Source organism: Dreissena polymorpha, chromosome 13, assembly GCF_020536995.1.
Source record: "Dreissena polymorpha isolate Duluth1 chromosome 13, UMN_Dpol_1.0, whole genome shotgun sequence".
In the NCBI taxonomy this organism is placed as follows: Eukaryota; Metazoa; Mollusca; class Bivalvia; order Myida; family Dreissenidae; genus Dreissena; species Dreissena polymorpha.
This window is the reverse complement of record NC_068367.1, coordinates 28,402,087-28,425,331: the sequence shown is the minus strand read 5'-3', so window position 1 is coordinate 28,425,331 and position 23,245 is coordinate 28,402,087. Positions and strand designations below refer to the sequence as shown.

Below are 23,245 nucleotides of genomic sequence, written 5' to 3'. Positions count from 1 at the left end.
TTAAAAACTGTCACAAAATCTTGCCCTCCCTCCCCCACCTAAAGTACGTCAGAAACTCACATGTTCGAACATTTTTTTTAATAATACCTATTTCAAATTTAATCTAAAACACGATTCTCTATTAAACCGTATTAAAATTTCACTGGGAATGTAAACATATAAGCCTTTGAACTAATAAATAGAGGCAATTAACCAAAGTTTATCAACACCATGAGGTCTGGCATTTACTCGCATTTCCAACACTCATTACAAGCCGTGAGCCTTTGGCCTCAGACTTTTATGACTGTAGAGTTGTTACGGTGGGCAGTATGCATATTTATCCATGTGATAACCTCTTATAAAAACGAAATTATAATTTAGATTTTCTTTTAACCCTTTACTAACTAAAAAACGGAACAGTTCAACAAATTATTTCTTCATTTACTAATGAAATCTGCGTGGAGGTTGTGCCTATTGAATAAGCCGGCCCAGCCAAGATGCCTGTTAAAAATTCAAACAACACATTCAGGAGATGACATCACACATGGCCTGACCCACCCCCCCCCCTCCCTCAATGTCACAAACTGTCCCACTTTCTTATACCACCTCCCCCACCTGGAGCGTGTCATATTTTATGGACGGCCCCAAACTAGACTCAACAATCTTATGACTTTGCACGTTCATAAGCAAAGAACGGACGCTCTTGACTTTACTAAAATTGCAGAGGAGTTCGTTGCTCGAGGAGAAAGGCGCAGCTGTGTATTTGGAAAATATTAAAGGTGTTACAGCACTGCAACTTAGCAAATTGACAAACAATTTTAAAATATTTTCCCTAGTTTATCGCATTTGCAAACAATATGAAGTCTAGTGCGACGCCTCGTAACGTAGTAATATCGTGCACTTGGTCACTAAACCTCCCGGCTGTCACGATTTAGCCTTTATGCTTTAAAAAAATCCCACCCGGACCCCCTTAGTAGCTTCGCGCCTAAGGCACTCGTAGGCCTCCGGCACTTAGAGCCTGACCACTTTGAAAAGTCCGACGACGGCCCTGTGATTATATCATTTCGGCATACACCAGGGACCTATACAAACATTTAGGTCCCTGCATACACACACAAGATATATAGTATTTGCTTTGTTGTCGATCTGTCACAGTTCGCATATTGCACACAACTTGAGGTAAGAGGTACACTAAGTCCAGTCGTGTAGGGTCCAATTATAAAATTGCCATCTTTCAAGCATGTTTCTGGCCTTACATGTATGTCAAATTATGAAAGCCTGGTATCATTGGATCTGTGCTAAAAAAAATGCAATCAAACAGATATCTTCTTCCAGCCTCTAAAAATAAAATTCGCTCAAATCAAATCATCTTTGGAAAACCGGATTTGGGCAGTGAGATTTCGACAAACGCAGAATACATGCACGTCAATATACCAGAGACGTGGATAACAGTTTTCTACGTCTCTAATTAGACGCACCATTAACGTGTATCGTCAACGAAGTCCACGATGAAATGACTGTAGAAAAATGTTGCAGATACACATAGGATACAATGAATAACAATAAAGCATGGGTGTTATCTCTAAATGGCTTATTAACCAGAATAAAAATTGAGCTCTGTAGAAACAGGCACTACTACGGAAATATACACAACGATTTGGTGGATTGTAACCTTAAGTGATCCGCAGAATAGCAGACGATCTATTTCCGGTGAAAACAAACAAAATGCTGAATCAAGTTTTTTCTTGAACTTCAAGTTGAAGCCGCGATAATTCAGTTATTTATCGTGTATACAACATGACAACCGCAGTAGTTAAAAAGAAGGCATCGGATATTCCAGAATGTCCATACGGCGCGAGGTGTTACCGCAAGAATCCCCAACATTTCGCGGAGTTTTTGCATCCGAAAAAATCCAAAACATCAGATGATTCGGATAATTCGGACGTCAGTGTCGATGGGTCGTCTACACCAACAGCGACGGTACAACCTACTACAGACAGTAGCACTCTTCCAGTTTGTAAATACGGAGCTAAATGTTATCGGAAAAACCTGATGCATTTTGCTGAATTCTCTCATCCAACAGCAGTCGTTGCCACCATTAATGACAACGGGGATGACACAGATGAAATCACAGATGAAGACGTGCGTATAAACATAAAATATTGTGTTATTTCAGCCATCATCATCCATGTAGTAAGATTTATTGTACACGTATAAAGATGTTTTCAGTGCAGTCAGAACTATTTCTGTAAGATGCAGAATCCACACAATGTTTGAACTGTAGATGCCTTTTGAAAGTACCTTTAACATTAATGATAATGAACTATTTGGAACAGGTTTCTAACATAAATCATTATAATTGTAGTCTGAATATGCATTTTTATGCTTTGATGTAGTTGTGGATGTGTAATTTTGCTACTGTCTCGTGTAAGACTTTCGACAGATATGTTTGTGGTATTTGGTTATATTTGTTTTTTGTATTGCTATTGCTACATGCATGTAAATTATCAGGCCTTGACACTAACTTTTTTGACAGGGTTCCTGGAGGGAAACCCACTTTCAACTTTTGGTGACCCTCACCCAAACTAGGGTTCCCTCCTGTTTCGACGCACAGCGTTAGGGTAAATAAGTACAAGAAGCATACTAGTACACATTTTTAATTCCAATATTCAATTCAGTTGCCATTTATAGTAGACCCGTTAAAAGCTTATTCCAGTTTTGAGAAACAATTACTACCAACCGAGAGAACATATACATTGTACGAACATTCAATCACAAGTGCATGAAATATTATTGACATTTTAGACGAAAGAAGCTATCTCATATGATAATTAATTTATCAAGAACTGATTCAAGACAATCCTGTGCAAATGATTAATAAACACACATGCGTATACAGTTAACATTTAGTTAATTTAAACTAAGTATATGTATAGATTTGTTTCAAAATAATCAAACGTTATTAGTTAAATAAGTACAAAGAAGCGGATTCAACGGTACATCACTCTAGTTAACTTCTAAAATATATCATATTTATATTGTTTTATAAGCTAAACACATATTAAACCAATTGCATATAAACATTACATTTAATGTCATGATTAACATTATTTGAGTTGAAAGGCAGACAGATAACATAGTTTTGCCAATCTTGACAGTTTACAAAAGACAGCAAAAACTGCCACCCTTGAATCGAACATAGACGTTACAGCGATTTTCCTCCTTCTTTATAAAGTACCGGTAAACGGTACTTTCCCAATCGAGCGAAAATTCCCAAATTCCCAATCGGCATCTGAAAAAATCCCAATTGGCGTCCGAATTTTTTCTCACAACGATCGAAACTTTCGGCGAGTGAACAAAGAAAATCGTATAGTTGTGTGTAACCACGCGTTCGATTAATATCGGGTTTTATTATTCAGCGCGTTCAATCAATAGAGTCGTTACTGTTTGCGGTTCTTTTGTCAGGCAGCCAGCGTACTGTTTGACGTCGGTTTGAAACCTTATCGTAGTTTGAAATGCCCTCCAGCACTGCCTCTGTGGAAAGGTTGTTCAGTCTAATGAACAATCTTTGCACCACAAATCGGAACCGTCTATCACAGGACACATTGACAGCTCTAATGATGCTGTGCAGAGAGGGATGCTAGCAACTGAGTGATGATCAAACATCAAAGATTGTTGAAATTTTCAAAAAAATGAAAGTGAGAGACATTGCTTTATAAGAGATTAAAACAACTAGTAATTGATTTTGTGTCTTCTATATAATATTTTGTTATTTATATCAATTTTATTACTTTAAGTAATGGTCATTAAGGCATGCCTGCAAATGATTATTTTAATGGGTATGTTCAATTAAGTTTGAACTGTATGATGTATTTAATAAGACCCAAACTTCACGACGCGATTTTCCCAATTGAAGGATTTCACGACTCCATTTTTCCCAATTTTGAGGTTTTCACGACTCAATTTTTCCCAATTGGACCGGTACAGGTACTTTTCCCAATTGGACAAGGAAAATGGCTGTGTTATGTCTCGTTATGAACCGTTTTACTCCGTATTTTTTTAAATAATTACATACATTTATCCTTATATCCATGGCGATTATCATAACATATTGATAATTTATTTTGCTCTTTACTTGCATCAATTGACGGTCCATTTAAATATAAAACGAAATCTCATGCAGCTGAAAAATAAAAAGGTGTGTAAAACCACCTTTACATGGTGACCTCAAAGAGACGAGTAATACTCAAGAGTACAGAATCATGTCGTGGGGTCGCAAAAACCATAGTAATCGACCACGAGTTACTTACCTTTGAGTAATCAGAATACTTCGCTCATGTACCACATAGTAACTGGTCCGAGACATTAAAAATACACTAGTAGTTACCGTTAAGAAGTTCTTCTTGTAAACACTGCAAGAAATAAATGATAATTACTCGGATTCCAATGGTCAATCAATACGAAGTGGTTATAAATTTAGGGTTCCCAGAGGATCACCCAGCTTGAAAGAACTGGTGACCCTCACCAAAATCTGATGTCCTCATTTTCCCGGGACACTGTTAGTGTCGAGGCCTGAATTAAATGTTTCTATTTCGATTTGTTTTACAACTTTTATTAAATACTTTGCTACAAATGCTAATTTGTATAATGCATAAACTTCTTTTTATATAAATATCATGTACAAAAATGCCTCTAAGTTTATCAATTTTTGTAAAGTTTTCATAAGGATAAAAATATTAAATTTTCTATTTAGGAAAAATATCGAGTATTAAGTAGGGAAATTAGTCTCAAATTTGCCCCAAATGGGGCTCCAAAAAGTCACTGACTTCATATTCAGCTTCAAACTGGAATCCCATATAGAATGCTAACACAGCATTAAAGACAAACAGTCGGCATTGATTATTCAATAGAACAGATACATGTAGGTAAAGTCCCATGCTAAAATATAAAAAAATACCTCCATCCTTAAAACAATTTTGTTTGTGATAATGTGCCCATAGCAGACAGGTAGACCCAAGATTTTTTGTTTTAATTTTGTTTTACAATTAAATCTATTGAAATATATCTTTCATGATTGCAGTAAAATACTGTGTGTTATGGGAATCCATCCATACAACACCCACTCCTATAAGTTAGAACCAATTCCAATTCCAATAAGAGGGAAAACACTTGTTATTGACGGCTGGCTAAAATATGTGTTTACAAAAAGACTTTAGTAACAGTGTAAATGTTACGTTGTCTTTTTTGTGAAAACTTGCCAAAAAAATCTAAGACCTTTTATTTTAGGTGAGGCAATTAATTTGTGTCAGTTGGGTTGTCTCAAACAGTGATGTAACGATGACCTGACAAGCTATTTTTGAGGGTCATCTATGGAACATGACCCAGCCCAAAACAACATTCAATAACAATCAAAATCTGAAGCCATTTTGAAAAAAGTATCGTCATCTAAGCAAAACTGATTTTAAATCTTTAGGAATCAAATGACAAGAAAAAGGATGGTGTGAAGTCAGAAGATATCCTAAAACGAGGCACGTCCTTAGTAAAAAGCTACAGTAAGATGACAGAAGAGGAACGTAAAGAACTGATCAAGAAAGCATTTGAAGCCAAACAGAAACTGCAAGAAGAACTTGAAGCAACAAAGAAAGAAGTGAAGAAGAAGGAGGAAGAAGTAAGCAGGCTGCAAAAAGAGGTACAAAATTAATTACTGCAAAATCAAGTGCTGTGTATGTGCAGCGTAATTTAGTGTTGATTGTATGTAATTATTGAGTTTTGTTTCAATGATTTCGAGATAAGCTGCATACCGGTTTCCTGGGTATTATGGCCCACTACTTAATGTCTCTGGTAGATCTCGAAAAAAGGCTTCAACAGTGGGAATCTCACCCGTAACATCCCGATTGCTGGGCAGACACCATATCCACTACGCCATGGAGGCCTTTGATACTAGATCAGTCATTTAAAATGTAACTTGTATGGTTCAAGGGCTAAGTGAGCAACAGCTAACTTATATCCCTGTTACGTTAACATTTATTTATACAAACAAATCTAAACTCTGAAATTTGCACCTGACAATAATACTTATAAATAATACTTCCATAAAACTTCCATTTCCATTGGAATTCAAGTTTTTGCAACATCATTTGGTAGCTGTCCTTAGATAAACAAAGAAGATAATATGCAAAAAGAAATTAATATTTGTTTTACAATACAATGAACTGATATGTACACATAAAAGATGGTATACCATTTGTATAAATGTATGTAAGTTAAATTAAATTAGCTTACACTTTATCCCATTTTTCTCCAATATCTCATTAGTGTATTTCAGCATGTTGATGTATTTAATAGAGTTATACCAGACTAAGCAGACTTTCCTGAAACCATCTTTCCGGCTTATGAGACCGACATATTTTATGTGGATTAAAAAGTTATTCACTTAGAATTGATCCCGTAATTTCATTTTGGTCCAGCAAGTTTTGTAAGGTTGTTGGACTGAAGAATGACACTTTTTGGAAGCTTTTAGGAATTTATTTATACCTATGAAGTTTCATATGAGCTGTGCTATGTTAAAAAGGGGTTTAATGCATGTGCATAGAGTCCCAGATTAGCCTGTGTAGTCTGCACAAGCTACTCGGGGACAACATTTTCCGCCTAAACTGGATTTTTCCTAAGAAGAGACTGTCTTTAAACAAAAAATACAATAAAAGCCAAAAAATGTCCTCCCTGATTAGCCTAAGCAGACTGCACAGGCCTATTTAGAACAACAATTTGTGCACATGCATTAAACACCCTTTTCACAGTGTACGGCTAATATCAACTTATGTAGGAACTGTCATGAAGGTTGCAGGTGGTCTTCTGCTAATGGAAGGTGAAAAGGAAGCCTTGGAAGGGAAAGAGGTCAAGTACTTTGATCTGTACCCAGAAAGGTCATACAAGGAGGGATCTGCAGCCCAGACCCACTTCCGTCTGGCAGAGTCTCAGTTTTATAGGCTGCTAAATACCGGAATGACGTGAGTGCCGTACTGAACTAAAAAATTGTCAACAAATCTACAGTTGTTCTTGCATTACTAGTAGACCTGCATTTTGAAAGGCTTGCGTTTTTTAATTAGTAATTAAAAAATCATAACAAACTTAGATGCTGATAAAGAGTTGAAAGAGTCAGAAAGTTTGTATTTGTTGTTACAGGGCTCTCCAGCAACTCCTAGTTTTCCTAGCTGTTTTATTAAGTGCTTATAGTGTTTGTGTTTTTTAAATTCCTCCAGTGATTTTTTTTGCTTTTATTTGTTACAGCCTGTGCCATTTGAATTGGGAAAATTAGCGTGATAAACCGTGAAATTGGGAAAAATAGTGCGATTAACCATGAAATTGGGAAAAATTAAGCATTGTAAATATTATTATAAGTAACAGAATTAATATTGTTTTCAAGTGCATGTTCAGGGGGTTTTCTTAAGCCATTTTAGGAAAAGGAGTCTGGTCAAATTGGGATTTTTTTAATCAATAAAAGTGGCAAATTAAGGAATTATTTATCTACAAAAAGGACTAAACTAAAGTGATATATTGTGTAGGATGTATAAAAAATAAAGTTGAGATCTAGGGTTAAGAAATCATAATTAAGTCATAAGAGACTTAATTCTTTCTTAAAAAAAAATAGGGGGGGGGGAATTTTTATCAGATTTTGGGGAAAAAACGTGGATTTTTGTGATTGGGAAGCAGCCGAATTTCGGCTGTAATTTTAAGCAAAAAAAATCACTGCTCCTATAATTCCAAGTGTTTCTTTTTCGAGCCTTTTGTGGCAAATTATTATTAGTATCTATGTGTTTATAAGTTTAATGTTCGGATATTTGGTAGACTATGTTGCTTGCAGTTATGTCACTTATGCATAATCTATCATTTGCACATTTGATTTGAAGTTTGCGTGGCACAAACCAATTATACAAAGAAGTATTTACCATATTCTGTGTTCATGGCACTCCACTGTAATATTGTTTACGAACTAATAAAAACTGTAGCGTTTTGGATTGCTGGTGTCATAGTAATGCATGAAGAGGTGTTGATTTGTTGGTTTCTGAATTTAAAACCTGATAAGCAGTTGTAGCCAAATAGTCTCCTAGTTTTTGAGGTGACACAGCCAATTACTTGTTGTTTCAATAGAGCTGTATGCCATAAATTAATGTAAGGTTTAAATATCAACATGTATGTTCCTGACAGGAAAGATTCAATTATCAAAAGTTTTTCATAATATTGCACCTATAAATTAAATATTCATATATTATTAAGTTTTTTATTCTTCTGAATTCCGCCCTCTCTGAAAAGTTCAGTGCCTCTGTGGTCTCAGATGAACACATTAGGGCCCATGGCACTCTTGTTTCAGATGAATTTCTGAAGAGCCTGTGCATCACACGAGGATGTCATTATGTTCTCTGTTTGATAAAAAAACCTAGTAAACCAATGATTCTGAATTCATACTTATTCCTTAATGTTTTCTGCAGGTAGAATTAAGAGTTAATGTATGTGTTTTCAGAAATTGTGCAAATTATGTTTAAATGTAAGCTTTAAATGATTACATTTGTTTCTCTTTAAAGCATAATTATTTTATTAATTATTGGTAATAAGTATATATATGTTTCTATTGCACTGTTTAAATTTATGTAGCAAACGTTGTGGATGAATTATAATGTGTGATCTGTATACAGTACAGTTCATAATGTATTAAGATATTATTTCAGTTTTTTCATATGTTTATTTTTTTCAAACTTTTTGTGTGGCTTCATTTCAGTAAAACCAATTTAGTGAAAGTGGAATATGTCCTCAATCCAGATCTGGTGCATCATTTCAGGTTAGTTTCATTGCTTCATTTCAGCACATTTCTGAACAAATGATAGCCAACAGGGTCGTACACAGGGAGGGTGCGAGAGGGGTCTTCCCACCCTATCTTTTTTAATTTGGCACTTTTCAAGGTGAATTGTAATGCTTAACCCTTCACCACTTAGATATGTATTTTGACGCATTTGTTGTCCCTTAGAAAGTTACATTTAATTAAATACCTTTCTTTCTAGATTCAAGTTTTAAAGGTTTCATTTCCAACCCTCAGATACTGATAAGCAGCAAACAGTATAAAACCTGAACATACTGCAAGTTAGTCCTTATCATTTGCTTTCATTCGCTGCTTGTCTTTCCTTGGCCAGTCAAAAGACGTGTTACATTGACCATCGATAGATGAAGCATTCAGGATCACAAGGGGTAATTGACTAATTGTGGATGTGCGATAAAAAAACATTGCCTAGAAGCTTGTCTCTACTGGCGAGTAAAGTAGCGCTAATGCCTTTGTTAATTAGGGACAATAAAACATAACTCCTCTTTTGTATTGAGAGAAAGTGCAATGTGGGCCATTTCATCTGAGAAAACTTGAAGTAGGCCCATTATTTAAATAAATCCTAACTAGACAGCCAGCTTAGGGTGGGGGGCCCGGGCCTGCGTAGGGACCTGGCCAATCAGTTTTGCAAATTTAGCCAATCAGCTGTGCTCAGTAATCCCAAGTTTATCCCTTTACATTTTTGCCTGAGACTTAGAAAAGTTCAGAGTCGCGCAAATTTGTATCTCCGATTCTGAGCAAGTCTGAATCACAAGTAACAGTTAAGTGCTTGTGTGAAATTTGAATTTTGTGAGCATTTGTGGTCAGCTAGTGACTGATGCTACTTATATTATAGTTAATTTTCTGTTGACAGTTTCTGTTAATCTATCAGTAGACATTTTGTCTTTTTATAGATTGCATGGTTTTGTTTTGTAACGTGCATGTTCTTTATAAGATGGAAATTTACTCGGCTTCTTTCTATATTGTGGTTCTTTTAATTTATTTCTTTTGGGAACAGTGGTGGGATGCTGGTCTAGGAATCTGAAGGTCCCTGGTTTGAATCCCACTCAAACCGTTGTTTATTTCTGAACAAAAGTTAATCCCATGCTTGCTCCTCTCTAAGGTATAAATTCGTACCTTTTGAGGCAAATAATACCATAGCTGCATACTGAGTTTGACCCTTTACCACGTAGAGACATATTTTAATGCATTTGTAGTACCTTAGAAAGTTACATTTAATTAAAGACCTTTCTTACTAGATCCAAGTTGTAAAGGCTTCAGTTCCATCCCTTAGATACTGATGAGCAGCAAACAGCATTAAACCTGAACAGACTGCGAGTTACTCGCAGGCTGATGTGTTTTTATGCTGTTTGCACATCACCATTTTCACTTTGCTTCTAAGTTTGAAAAGGTTAAACTGACAACCTTCATCTCAGTAATTGTGGGGCTAAATTTTAGAGTTGTCTGAACATGAACCATCATCAATAGACCATAAACCCTAAGCTTTTAACCGTGACCTTTTGCTCGTAGGGAATGTCGAGAAAGCTTAAAGAAGAAGCATGGGGAGGAGTTTTCTTACCCTGTGTTGGCGTTTCACGGCACAATGGAGACGAATATCAAGCCTATATGTGAGACTGGCTTCAAAATACCCGGTGAGTAGTATTTTGTGTATAAAATTGGATGTGCTTAAGGTGTCGTCCCAGATTAGCCTGTGCAGTCCGCAGCGACGATATTTTCCGCCTTTAGAGGGTTTTTGCTAAGAAGAGACTTTCTTAGAACAAAAAATGTCATAAAAGCTGAAAGCATCGTCTATGATTAGTCCTTGCAGACTGCAAATGCTAATCTGGGAAGACACTTAATGCCTTAACTAGATGTTTGCTAAGAAGAGACTTTCTTAAAATGAAAAATGTCATAAAAGCGGAAAGTGTTGTATTGATTGGTCTTTTAGGCTAATCTGGGACGACTCTTTACGCACATCCATTAGACCCCCTTTTCTCAGAATGCAATTCAAATAGATTTATTTAAGTAAAATACAGTTAACTATGCCTTGAACTTTAATAGCAGTGTTTGCTATTCAATATGAAGGAATGATGTACATGTATTTTGTTGCAGTACAATGTATATTTGGATTTTTGGTTTGAGCATTTGTCTTTGAAGAGGAATTCCTATTCTTCAGTTTTAAGATGGATTGGTGTGTTTCAAATGTTTCTGAATACAGTTTTTGCAAATATAATTGTTTGGTTTGAAAATATATTTATTGTTGATAAATTAATTGAGTCAACAATACAGAGCCTTGTTCTGTGAAAATGGATTTAATGCATGTGCATTTGGTGTCATCCCTGATTAGCCTGTGCAGTCTGTTACCATAACAAGGGAAAGTTGTGTCCCTCATTAGCCTGACAGACTGCACAGGCTAATATGGGCCAACACATTACTCATGTGCATATTTTGCTCAGTCTTCACATTTATAATACCACATTTAAGTGTTTTATGCCAATGATTCAGGCGACAATGGCCATGCTCATCGTACAGACACAGGCTGGTACGGAAAGGGTGTCTACTTCAGCGAATACCCTGCCTACTCCATGGGATATATCCAGGGCGCAACCCAACTGCTACTCTGCCAAGTTCTACCCGGCAAAGTATAAAATCTTGTTTTTGATGTTAAAATTAAGCCTTGTTCTGAGGAAACTGGATAAAGTTCATGAGCTTAGTCACGTCCAAGATCAGATTGTGCAGTCCGCACAGGCCTATCTTGGATGACACTTTATATGAACATTTGTTTTAAAGAAAGTCGGGTCTAAAAGAAAATTCAGTGAAGGCAGAAAGTGTCTTCCATTATTAGCCTGTGATGACTGTGCAGGCTTATATGGTATGACACTTATTATATAAAACAATTTTTCCAGAACGAGAATCAATAATAGTTTTTGATGATGTTCAATTAATGTGTTGTACTTGAGAAACAATTAATTTTGAGATGTTTCGTTGTAAATTAACAGCAAATTTAGACTTATTTAGTGATAGATTAACATCAACAATGTTATACATTAAACAGATGATACTTGAATGTGTATGTGATTGTTCATTAAGGAATTGTGCATTGACCAACTTTGGCAGAATTATGGCCCTTTGTTAAATGTAACACTATGAAATTTCAATTATATAGCCTGGAAAATAATAGCCTTTTTACCAGCTGGGTAGATTTTTAACTTATTTCACAGCTTATTACATGTACACCTAATTTAAAAGTGTTCTTTTTGGCCCAGCCAATATTGGATGAATTCCTGTCCTTTTCATATTTATTGCGTTTATTTTTCCTGATTAACCCTTTCAGTGCTGGAACCAAATTTTGAAGGCCTTTGCAAACAGTTTGGATCCAGATGAGATGCCACACAACGTGGCGTCTCATCAGGATCCAAACTGTTTGCTATTCTGATAGTATTCTTTGAAAAAAATCGAAGAAAATGCTAATTTTAGAAATTCAGCAGAAGGCATTTTAGCAGACGACAAATTTCCCAGCATGCAAAGGGTTACTCACATTAAGCCCGGTTTTTGCAGAGTGCTGCCCAAATATTATTGCATTGAATGGCTACATGTATTGATTCATTAATAGGAACTTACATGATATTTCAGGCCTATCAGTGTACAAAGCTTATTCACGGGCATTCCTTGATGAAAGGTTACGATTCCCACGTGTCTCCCTGCAAGAAAGAGCTTGTCATCTTTAACAAGTATCACATTCTGCCACAGTATATTGTCCACTATCAGCCGAATGCCGGAGAATTCAAATACACAGTAGGATTTTACCTTTTACCACACAGATAGGCATTTGCTCGTTCGTAGTCCCTGAGAAAATCATACATAATTTAAGACCTCTCTTACTAGATTCAAATGTTAAAGGCTTCATTTTTAATACTGTGGTCTGAAGAGCAGCAAACAGCATAAAACCTGAACAGTCTGCGAGTTTTATGCTGGTTGCAGCATAATGTCATTTTCACATTTCTTCTGAGAAGAAATGGGTTAAGCTTGCTTTTCATAAAATGTCACATTTATTCAAGATCCAATGAAATGGATCAGTGTGCTTGTTAGGTTGAACATTTTGGGTACCCTGGTTTATAAGAAGAATGCTAAAGGCATTTCTTTCAAGCTGTATACAATACTAAAAAAAATCACATATCAAAATGAGCTAATAAGCAAAATGGGATAAATCAAATATATGGGCAGAGCTCTGTGAAAAGAGGGTTTAATGCATGTGTGTTAAGTGTCGGCCCAGATAAGCCCCTAATCAGGGCTGACACTTTACCCACATGCATTACACTCCCTTTTCACATTCCACATACAATACATATTAAGCAGGATAATGCTGTTGTTTTGGTCAGCTAGTTCTGTCAGAATGATTAATGAGATATAGCACAAAGTATATATTTCTGTATTAAAATGAATTCATGAGTGAAATGTGATCGTATGAAATTTCTTAAAATTACGGGGCTTTTTTAACATAGAAATTTGTAAATATATTATATCAGCGAGATAAAACAACCAGTAATCTAATTTCTCTCAATGGCCACATTTTATAACCAAATATCATATTGTTGATTTGTTAAAATTTTTGAAAATTGAAATAATTTTTCAAATCAGCTTTTGATGTTGTAGTCACCACCAAAACCAACATCAGCTGCTTGTAGCACAGCAGATGGCAAGAAAGGCAAAGGGAAGAAGAAGGGAGGAAAGCTTACAATAGACGAATTAACAGACACTGAGATGTTGAAAACCAAGCATGACCAGGCTATAGCCATGCCTACATCAAGGTCTGTGCAGCGGCAATAAGGGGAGAGTCTGAAGAAAATGGGTTATTTAACTGTTACTATAGTGATAGTAATAATATTGATAAAGATTTTTGTTCCACATGTGAATATATAACTACCACTTGAGATTATGTCCTTAACATTTCATTTCAAGGTCGCTGTGGTGTAATGGATATGGTGTCCGCCTAGCGACCAGGAGGTCATGGGTTCAATCCCCACTGCGGGAGCGTTCCTTAGATTTCCACCATAGACACCAAGTACTGGTTCTAGTCCCAGGAAATGGACTGGAGAGCGTTTCAAATAAGCCTAAGGCTTTCTATGCAATCGAGCTAAAATAAATAGGTTTAAACTAACAAAATGTTCTACATAAAAAATGATGTAGATAGAGGAAGAAAATGCAAAATTTTACTCAAGATTTAAAGCAATTCTTAAATATTCCAATTTAAAGAGTGTTCTTCATTCATAGACTTAAGTCTAAAAATTGTTTGGTGATATCGGACCTCCGTCAATTTTTTTTATTTTATAGCAATAACTATATAAGGAATATAATTGTTATGAGTTCAAATGGGCCTTTTGTAAACTGTTGACTTTATTAAATCAGAAGCAAAGTTCATGCTTTTTTTTACTTTTTGTATGAAACCTTTTTTTTAACTTCTTCAGACTTGAACTTGAGGTTTAGCCACTGCTGTCTGTTTGTGTTTCTGTTGTTATGCTCCCCCAAATAAATTGGGGGGAGCATATAGTCGCCGCTTCGTCTGTCCGTGCGTCCGTCCGTCTGTCCGTGCACATTTTTGTCCGGGCTATTTCTCAGCAATTAATGACCGGAATTCAATTAAACTTTATGAGAAGCTTCACTACCAAGAGGAGATGTGCAAATTATCAGCCGGTTCTCGTCGGATGATTTTGCACAGAGTTATGGCCCTTTGAAAATTTCCATTAACTGTACATATAGTGCAATTCTTGTCCGGGCTATTTCTCAGCAACTAATGACCGGAATTCAATGAAACTTAATGTGAAGCTTCACTACCAAGAGGAGATGTGCATATTATCAGCCGGTTCTGGTCAGAATATTTTTAACGTAGTTATGGCCCTTTGAAATTTTCCATTGTACATATTATGCAATTCTTGTCTGAGCTATTTCTCAGCAACTTAGTACGGGACTTCAATGAAGCTTTATGGGAAGCTTCACTACCAACAGGAGATGTGCATATTATCAGCCGGTTATGGTCAGATGATTTTTCACAGAGTTATGGCCCTTTGAAATTTTTCATTGTACATATAGTGCAATTCTTGTCCGAGCTATTTCTCAGCAACTTATCACGGGAATTCAATGAAACTTTATGGGAAGCTTCACTACCAACAGGAGATAAGCATATTATCAGCTGGTTGTGGTCGGATGATTTTTCACAGAGTTATGGCCCTTTGAAATTTTCTATAAACTGTACATATAGTGCAATTCTTGTCCGGGCATTTCTCCCCAACTACTGACTGGACTTCAATGAAGCTTTATGGGAAGCTTGACTACCTTGAGGAGATGCGCATGTTATTAGTGGGTTCTGGTTAGATGATTTATTTAGAGAGTTATGGCCCTTTATAATTTTTAAGTTGCTAAACCATCCATCGTATCATTGTGTCCAAAGTTATGCCCTTCAAGACGTTTCTTTTTTATCTGAATATATAGTGCAATATTGTGACAAAAAAACCTTTAGGGAGCATCACCCGTCTCCGACGGTTTCTTGTTTCTATCTGTCGAAATATGGATCTTGCAATGACTCTGAAAGTATTTCAGATAGATTGTTGAAACTTTCAAATGGAATTTGTGACTGGTAACACATTGAATAGTTATAAATGTCAGTATGTTATATGCGTATTTTGCTATATGTGTTTATACTACCATTCATTTTGTTGCAGCACATTGGATGGATACAATATTCAGTTCACTGGGACTTTCCAGGACACGCAGGCCGGAATGACGGCCCTGGTCAAATCACATGGAGCAACAATAGGTAACAATGTTTGTTTTTACTATTTTGGGTATGTGGACAGGTCCCTTTGGATTGGGAAATATCGAGTCCTTTTGACTAAAATTGGGAAATTAATGTTGTTGATTTTATGCTTAGAAACACTTGAAAATTAATAATAAAAGTGATTTCAATATTTTCTAAGGTTCAACTGAGAGAGCTGGATTTAGAGATGAATGACATGTTTAGACTTATTAAACAAAATATTTTTTGGAAACCTTCAATTGAGATTTTTTAGGTCCCATTTTGGGGAAAAATATATACTTTTTTCCATTGGGAAAGGTTCACCCTACTGGACGCAAATTTGAACGAAAAAAAGCACCTGGGTAAGTGATGTTATATCATGAAACAATAGGTAAGTGATGTTATATCACGAAACGCAATCTGTGTTGTTTTTTTGTTCAAATTTGGGTCTTGTACATGTAGATATACCCATTCCCAATGGAATTTTTTCTATATTTTTCCTCAATGGGACCTTTTAATTCCCTATTGAAGGTTTCAAAAGAAGAATTTTTAACCAGGTTTTCCGAAGGAAAAAACTGGTTATTAGATTGGCGAATGCGGGCGGGCTGGCTGGCTGGCTGGCGGGCTGGCTGGCTGGCGGGCTGGCGGGCTGGCGGAATAAGCTTGTCCGAGCCATAACTATGTCGTTCATTGTCAGATTTTAAAATCATTTGGCACATTTGTTCACCATCATTGGACGGTGTGTCGCCCGAAATAATTACGTCGATATCTCCAAGTTCAAGGTCACACTTTGAGTTCAAAGGTCAAAAATGGCCATAAATGAGCTTGTCCGAGCCATAACTATGTCGTTCATCGTCAGATTTTAAAATCATTTGGCACATTTGTTCACCATCATTGGACGGTGTGTCGCGCGAAATAATTACGTCGATATCTCCAAGGTCAAGGTCACACTTTGAGTTCAAAGGTCAAAAATGGCCATAAATGAGCTTGTCCTGGCCATAACTATGTCATTCATTGTGAGATTTTAAAATCATTTGGCACATTTGTTCACCATCATGGGACGGTGTGTCCCACGAAAGAATCACGTCAATATCTCCAATGTCAAGGTCGCCACGACTAAAAATAGATTTAAAAAAAAAAAAAAAACTTACAAAGGGGGTTAATTTTTTTTGGTCATTTCAAAAGTTCAGTTTGAGTTTTCTCCCTTTATCAGATTTTTTTTTTCACTATGAAAACCTGGTTTTGTGACAATTTTGTCCCTTGTTTTTATAAGTCTAAACATGTCAATTATCTTTGAATCAAGCTTTATAAGTTTAACTTTAGAAAATATAATACTGAAATCACTTTTATTATCAACTTTAAAGTATACGTAAGCATAAGGTCAACACAATTTATTTCCAAATATAAGTCAAAAACGTCTGGAATTTTTCCAATCCAAAGGGACCCGGCCCCATTCCCAAAATGGTGAAAAAAACTGGTAATTATAGGTGACTAATCACACGAAGATACAATAGGTAACTGATGTGTCAGAGCAATTAATACATAGTGTGTAAGGGGGCAAATATAAGAAAAAAAGCTTTTTATGATATTTAAATAAACGAAAAATTCACAAAGAACAAGAATTTGTGGGTGCAGGGCTAATTGTATGGGGTAAATAAATGCCAAACAAGAAGGTACGTGGCTACTAACATTAATAAAAGAATTAACGGGGTAAAATGTAGGTTCATGATTTTATGGGTGTTAATATACACTGAAACTTTAACATATGGAGAAAAACATACACTTAATAAAATTTATGGACTTTAACATATTTTAAAACAACTATTGGTAGAGGCCAATACACACTTACAGGAAATTGTGAAGATAAGCAACATAAACTGAACAAATATTTATGTGAGTAAATATAATATTCAACAAGTGTTTTGTAGGTTAATTTAAGCTCAAAAATTAATTTAGCTGTATTTGGGTAAATATCGTAGATATAATGGCATTAAATACGTGCTGAATCCAATGTTCTTCCAAGTTTAAATCAAATATAAGTTAGCTACAATTTTAACCAGCTACAATTTAAGCCTAGTGGACTCTCCCAACCTTCTAAATTGGATCAATTTATTTCCAAAATTAGGTAGTATATATATTTTTATATTTAGATTATTTCTTACATTAATTCCTTTAAGTAAACAGCGCAGACCCTGATGAGACGCCGCATCATGCGGCATCTCATCTTGGTCTACGCTGATTGCCAAGGCCTATTTTCTAGATGCTAGGCATAAATGGGTTAAAAGAATGCATGTTACTAGAATTCAAAAAAGTAGATATTTAATATCGTAGATGCTCAATTTTGTTTTTTAAATATTTCAAGATTATTCTGTTACAGGAACAAAAGCTGTTTTCAGTCTACTGATAGCCTCGAAGCTGGAGTTTGATCTATCAACAAACAAAATCCTTCAGGCTAACAAGAAAGGGGTAAATACTTGCAGTCCGTGTGTGTGTATTTCAAAGTTTTTTTACGTGTTCATCAGCCTCTTCATAAGATGGGTGAACCTGCCCCTGTGACCTTTCAGAGGAAAAATTTAATTTTGAGCCAAATTAGGTCAAATTTAACCCAGCGACCCAGGGTATTCTCCAAAGAATAATTTTGATCAAAATAGAGAATACTTGCTGTCTTCTATCTGTGCTTAATAATATAGATTCATAAAATTATTTCACTTTCTGAGTCTGTGCGCTCTCAGACTAAGCTGCATAAAATTGCGCAGACCAGGAATTATTTTCATAATAACCGCCCTCATGCATGTGAAAATATTCAGGTCAAGTAACATATGCAGTTGACTGGCCATTTAATTGGATTTTGGGAGAGTAAAAGTTTTGTTACCTGACATGAACCGCACTTGATCAGTTTTGTCCTTGAATATATTATATAATTAAAAGTAATTGTTTTTGTTCATGAATGTGTTCTTACATTTTGGTATAATTACATACAAAAAGGTATTAGTTTTAAAGTGTTATTATGATTTTACTACTTGAAATATCATCTTTCATTGTTTTGTACTACTACGAACAATTTTGATTTTATTCGTCAAAATATAATCTATCATTGTTCAGAACTGCTACAAAAAATGGTTTGAAGTGATATGTTTTGTATATTTATCTCAGAGAAATGAAAACATAGTTCAATATATACTTACGCAGCTTACATGTATATTTTTATCTTCAGGTTTCAATAGTGGGTGAAATGTTTTTATATGACTGCATCATCAACCATAAGAAACAAAATGAGGATCATTACAGATTAGACGACTAGTCACATACAATATTTATGATCACGTCAACATTGATGATATGATAGCCACCATGCCTTGCACCTGGGAAGAGCTGGGCCTGTATTCACCAAACAATTCTTAGACTTAAGTCTAAGACTAAATTATATTCTTTAAATGGATAAAGTATAGAATTGCTTGAATTTTGAGTCAAACTTGGCATTAAACAACTACCTATATCATTCTTCATATAACAGTTTGTTCATGACATAATCACCAGTTGAGGCCTGTATATATTCGAATACTGATATTGGTTCCAAGTCTATTCTTTATTCTGAAGTCTAAGAATGGGTTGGTAAATATTGTCCCTGATTTTGCTTCCCTTTCCATTGGCAACTTAGCCTTGCGATTTTGAGGTCACAATTTCCATTCCCTCATCGACTGGCACCTGCAGGCCTTGCAAATGGAAGGTCTTGATTTCGATCTCCTGTCCGTGGGCCACTTAGCCTTGCGACTGCAAGGTCACAGTTTCCATCCACTTAGAGATAGGCACCAAGCTTTGCAAATGGAAGGTCTTGCTTTGGACCAACTGTCCATTGGCCACTTAGCCGTTTTATTGGGAGGTCACATTTTCCATCCCCTCATCGACAGGCATCAAGCCTCGCAAATGGAAGGTCTTGATTTCGATCATGTTAAGAGCATTATTTAAGCCCCATAAACACTCAAAATCAACAAATATATTATAAAATAAAGTTAACCCATCAATAATTGATAAAGCCAATCTCGTGTTTGCTTGTTAATGTTTGGATATTGCTGCGGGAAATTCACATTGAATATATTGTTACACACAAAATAGAAACACGCATTTTGTCTCTTGTCAAATCTATATTACCAGACACCATCTAGTTTTGAAATTTTTGCAAATAATATTCATACATTCACTAATGTTAAGGCATAAGGATTTTATTGTGTTATGTATAATGTAACTTTGGCGTATATTTTCTGCCTCTGGTACCAGCCAACATTTCAGGATTGTCTGGTTTACAAAAATCATGTCATGAAAACATGGATAGATTAAATGGTCATGAAATAATTTGTTAGATTTTGATATAAGAAATTGTCAGTTGTGTTTTATAGCTAGCACATTTTACATCATAGTTTCATTAAAAGATATTGTTATTAGTTTATTCCACTCCAAATTCTGGTTTGTCTTGCATAACAAATATTTATTGATGTTCCTATTTCACCAAAGTGAAATACTGGTATTCGAAATTAATTATTTATTTTTAAATCTGCAATATGATTATGCACAATTGTACAAAGGTTGTGCCGTTTGAAAAGATATTTGTAATTTGTCTAGTTAAAAGATGCCTGTATTGTGATATGATTTTTACAATTTTATTTCGTGTTAAAAGTAAATAATAATATGTAAAAAAATGTGTATTCATGTTCCTCTGGATGTAATGTTCATATTGTAATGTAAAATATCATGGATGTATCCTGAACAAAAATTGTAAGACGCTGCCATATTTTCATGTTCTGGTACTCGCATGATCCTATCTGTTACATGATATGTTATTTTTATGTTTATTTTTATCATGTATTTTTCACATTCAAAGCAAATTGTGATATGCCGGTGATTAGATTTTGTCTATTGCTATTTTTATTCAAAAAGGCTATTTTTATTTAGCATGATTGATATAATGTATAATGTTTTTACATGTAATACAATCCATCGCTATTTATAATACAATGTAGTTCACATGTTTTTTCCACATTAAAAGCAAATTGTTATATGCTGGTTTGTAATGTTTGTTAATTGATACTTTTATTCAAAGAGGCTATATTTATTATGCCCCCCTTCGAAGAAGAGGGGGTATATTGCTTTGCACATGTCGGTCGGTCTGTCTGTCGGTCGGTCCGTCCACCAGGTGGTTTCCGGATGATAACTCAAAAACGCTTGGGGCTAGGATCATGAAGCTTCATAGGTACATTGATCATGACTTGCAAATGACCGCTATTGATTTTGAGGTCACAAGGTCAAAGGTCAAGGTCACGGTGACCCGAAATATTAAAATTGTTTTCGGATGATAACTCAAGAACGCATACGCCTAGGATCATGAAACTTCATAGGTAGATTGATCATGACTCGCAGATGACCCCTTTTGTTTTTGAGGTCACAAGGTCAAAGGACAAGGTGACCAGAAATAGTAAAATGATTTTCGGATGATAATTCAAAAACGCTTTTGCCTAGGATGGTGACACTTCATAGGTACATTGATTGTGACTTGCAGATGACCCCTATTGATTTTCAGGTCACTAGGTCAAAGGTCAAGGTCACAGTGACAAAAACGTATTCACACAATGGCTGCCACTACAACGGACAGCCCATATGGGGGGCATGCATGTTTTACAAACAGCCTTTGTACTATAATTGTTTTTATCAAATGCTATACCCTGTTTCCCATGTAATACAACCATGAAATATTTTTTTTTTATTACACTAGTGAAATACAACATTTTTAAGCGTTTTCATTGGCTTAGTTTTCGTTTATTGACCAATCGCATTTTGTTATTTTACTGAAATGACGTTGCAACGTCAAATGACGTCACGAAATGTAAACAATATTCGGGATTTATCATTATGTTTGCGTAAATATTTATTTGATTTGCTCATTTAAAAGCATGTGATAAAAAAGATCTGACACTCATTGTCATATCATACCATATTTTATTAAACTCTTCTAGGAAATTCATTAGTAAGCTCGCCAAAGGCTCGCTTACTAACAAAATTCCTGAACTCGTTTAATAAAATATGGTATGATATGACAAAGAGTGCCAGATCCTATATTTCTTTACTAGCATTTTATAGATGTATTTATTCATAAGATAGATTTAAGGTCTAATTTTGCATCGGTAGTTCAGTTCACATGTTTTTCAACATAGAAAGCAAATAGTTACATGCTTGTTAGTAAGTTTTGTTCATTGATAAGCAATTTTTATACTAAAATAATTTTTCTTAATCAGTATTTCTTAATAGATGTTTATATTTATAAGATTGATATACATGTAATATCTTACTCATATTACAAACCATAAGTACAGTACTGCACATATTTAATATGGCCACTTGTGGTTTTACGTATTTTATCAGCTTCGCAATCTGTCACTCCATTCTTTCTATTCATCCATTTTACTGTTAGTTTGAATTTGAACTGTTGTTAAAGTATTTTGTTTAATTAAGAAATCCTAGATATCTCGTATTCATTTGTTTATGTATTTGATTGTTAATAGGATGGTTAATTTTGTGATTATATTGTTTTGTGATATGACAGTTAAATTTTAAATTAGTACTTTATATTGCATTATTTGTGACATAAATATATTTTACCTATGTTTATAGTGATTTTATAAAATATTTCGGATATTATTTGTTTGTGATTTGTTTTACGGTATTTTACAAGTGATAAGTCTATTTTCTGTACATTTGTTTTAAATTAGTGGAAATTTAATTCTGTGAGGTTTCTTTTATTATATAAATAATTGTCATTAATTCTCATTTCCAACACATTTATTTGTCTTCTATGTTTTCACTGGTGCAGCAAATGGAAGCTTATTTAACCCTTTCCCCATCAGAAACAAAATGAAAATGGCTTTTGCAATCAGAAAAGCCTGCAAGTAACACTCAGTCTGTTCAGGTCTTATGCTGTTTGCTACTCATCAGTATTTAAGGATTGGAAATGAAGCCTTTAAAACTTGAATCAAGTAAGAAAGGTCTTAAATTTGATTTAAGTTTCTAAGTGGCTGCAAATGCGTCAAAATACGTATCTAAGTTAATAAGGGTTAATTAAGTGAGAACTATATTAATCTAAACCACTTTATTGTGTATAAATAACTATTAGGTATAGATTACACTTACAAAAGCCAACCGATATACTTTAACTGAAATGGCAATACCAGGAAAGGAATGAAACCTGTAATAACAGTTTCGAAAGCTGCAACTGCTGAATATCAAGTCGATTTTAGTACATAGTGAATGGCATGTGTAAATTAAAAAATTAAGTTAAAAATTGTGATAACTAACAGTATGACTAATACGTTTGTTTTGTGCAGCTATTTCACAAGCTAATTGAAAAATGCAGTTTAATGAGAACAGTGCTGGGGTTTTAGTGTGATTACCAAGCACCTAGTCAACTGAATTCCTGTACAAATACTAATATAAATGAGTTTTGTAAAAATAGTGACTAAAAATACCAATGCCCAACTTTGTCATGCGAATTGCAGCCTCAAATGCACAGAACTTAGAAATAAACGGATCACTGCTCATGAAACAATTCTTACACTATCTTAACTTCCTAGTGACGTTGGTTT

General features: G+C 35.0%; 3 protein-coding genes across 5 annotated transcripts in view; 2 read left to right on the top strand and 1 right to left on the bottom strand.

Moving 5' to 3' along the window:
* The window catches only part of LOC127854541 (tubulin monoglutamylase TTLL4-like), a 724,238-nt gene that overhangs the window by 534,737 nt on the left and 166,256 nt on the right, over positions 1-23,245 (top strand). The window lies entirely within an intron of this gene.
* The window catches only part of LOC127855724 (uncharacterized), a 663,610-nt gene that overhangs the window by 515,904 nt on the left and 124,461 nt on the right, over positions 1-23,245 (bottom strand). The window lies entirely within an intron of this gene.
* Positions 1,696-22,304, top strand: LOC127855731 (uncharacterized). The gene is made up of 11 exons (XM_052391523.1): positions 1,696-2,121; positions 5,453-5,668; positions 6,817-6,986; positions 8,753-8,812; positions 10,358-10,479; positions 11,333-11,469; positions 12,461-12,622; positions 13,481-13,635; positions 15,544-15,638; positions 17,995-18,083; positions 18,832-22,304. The coding sequence occupies exons 1-11, from the start codon at positions 1,777-1,779 to the stop codon at positions 18,916-18,918; spliced, it is 1,638 nt and encodes a 545-aa protein (XP_052247483.1). The 5' UTR covers positions 1,696-1,776; the 3' UTR covers positions 18,919-22,304.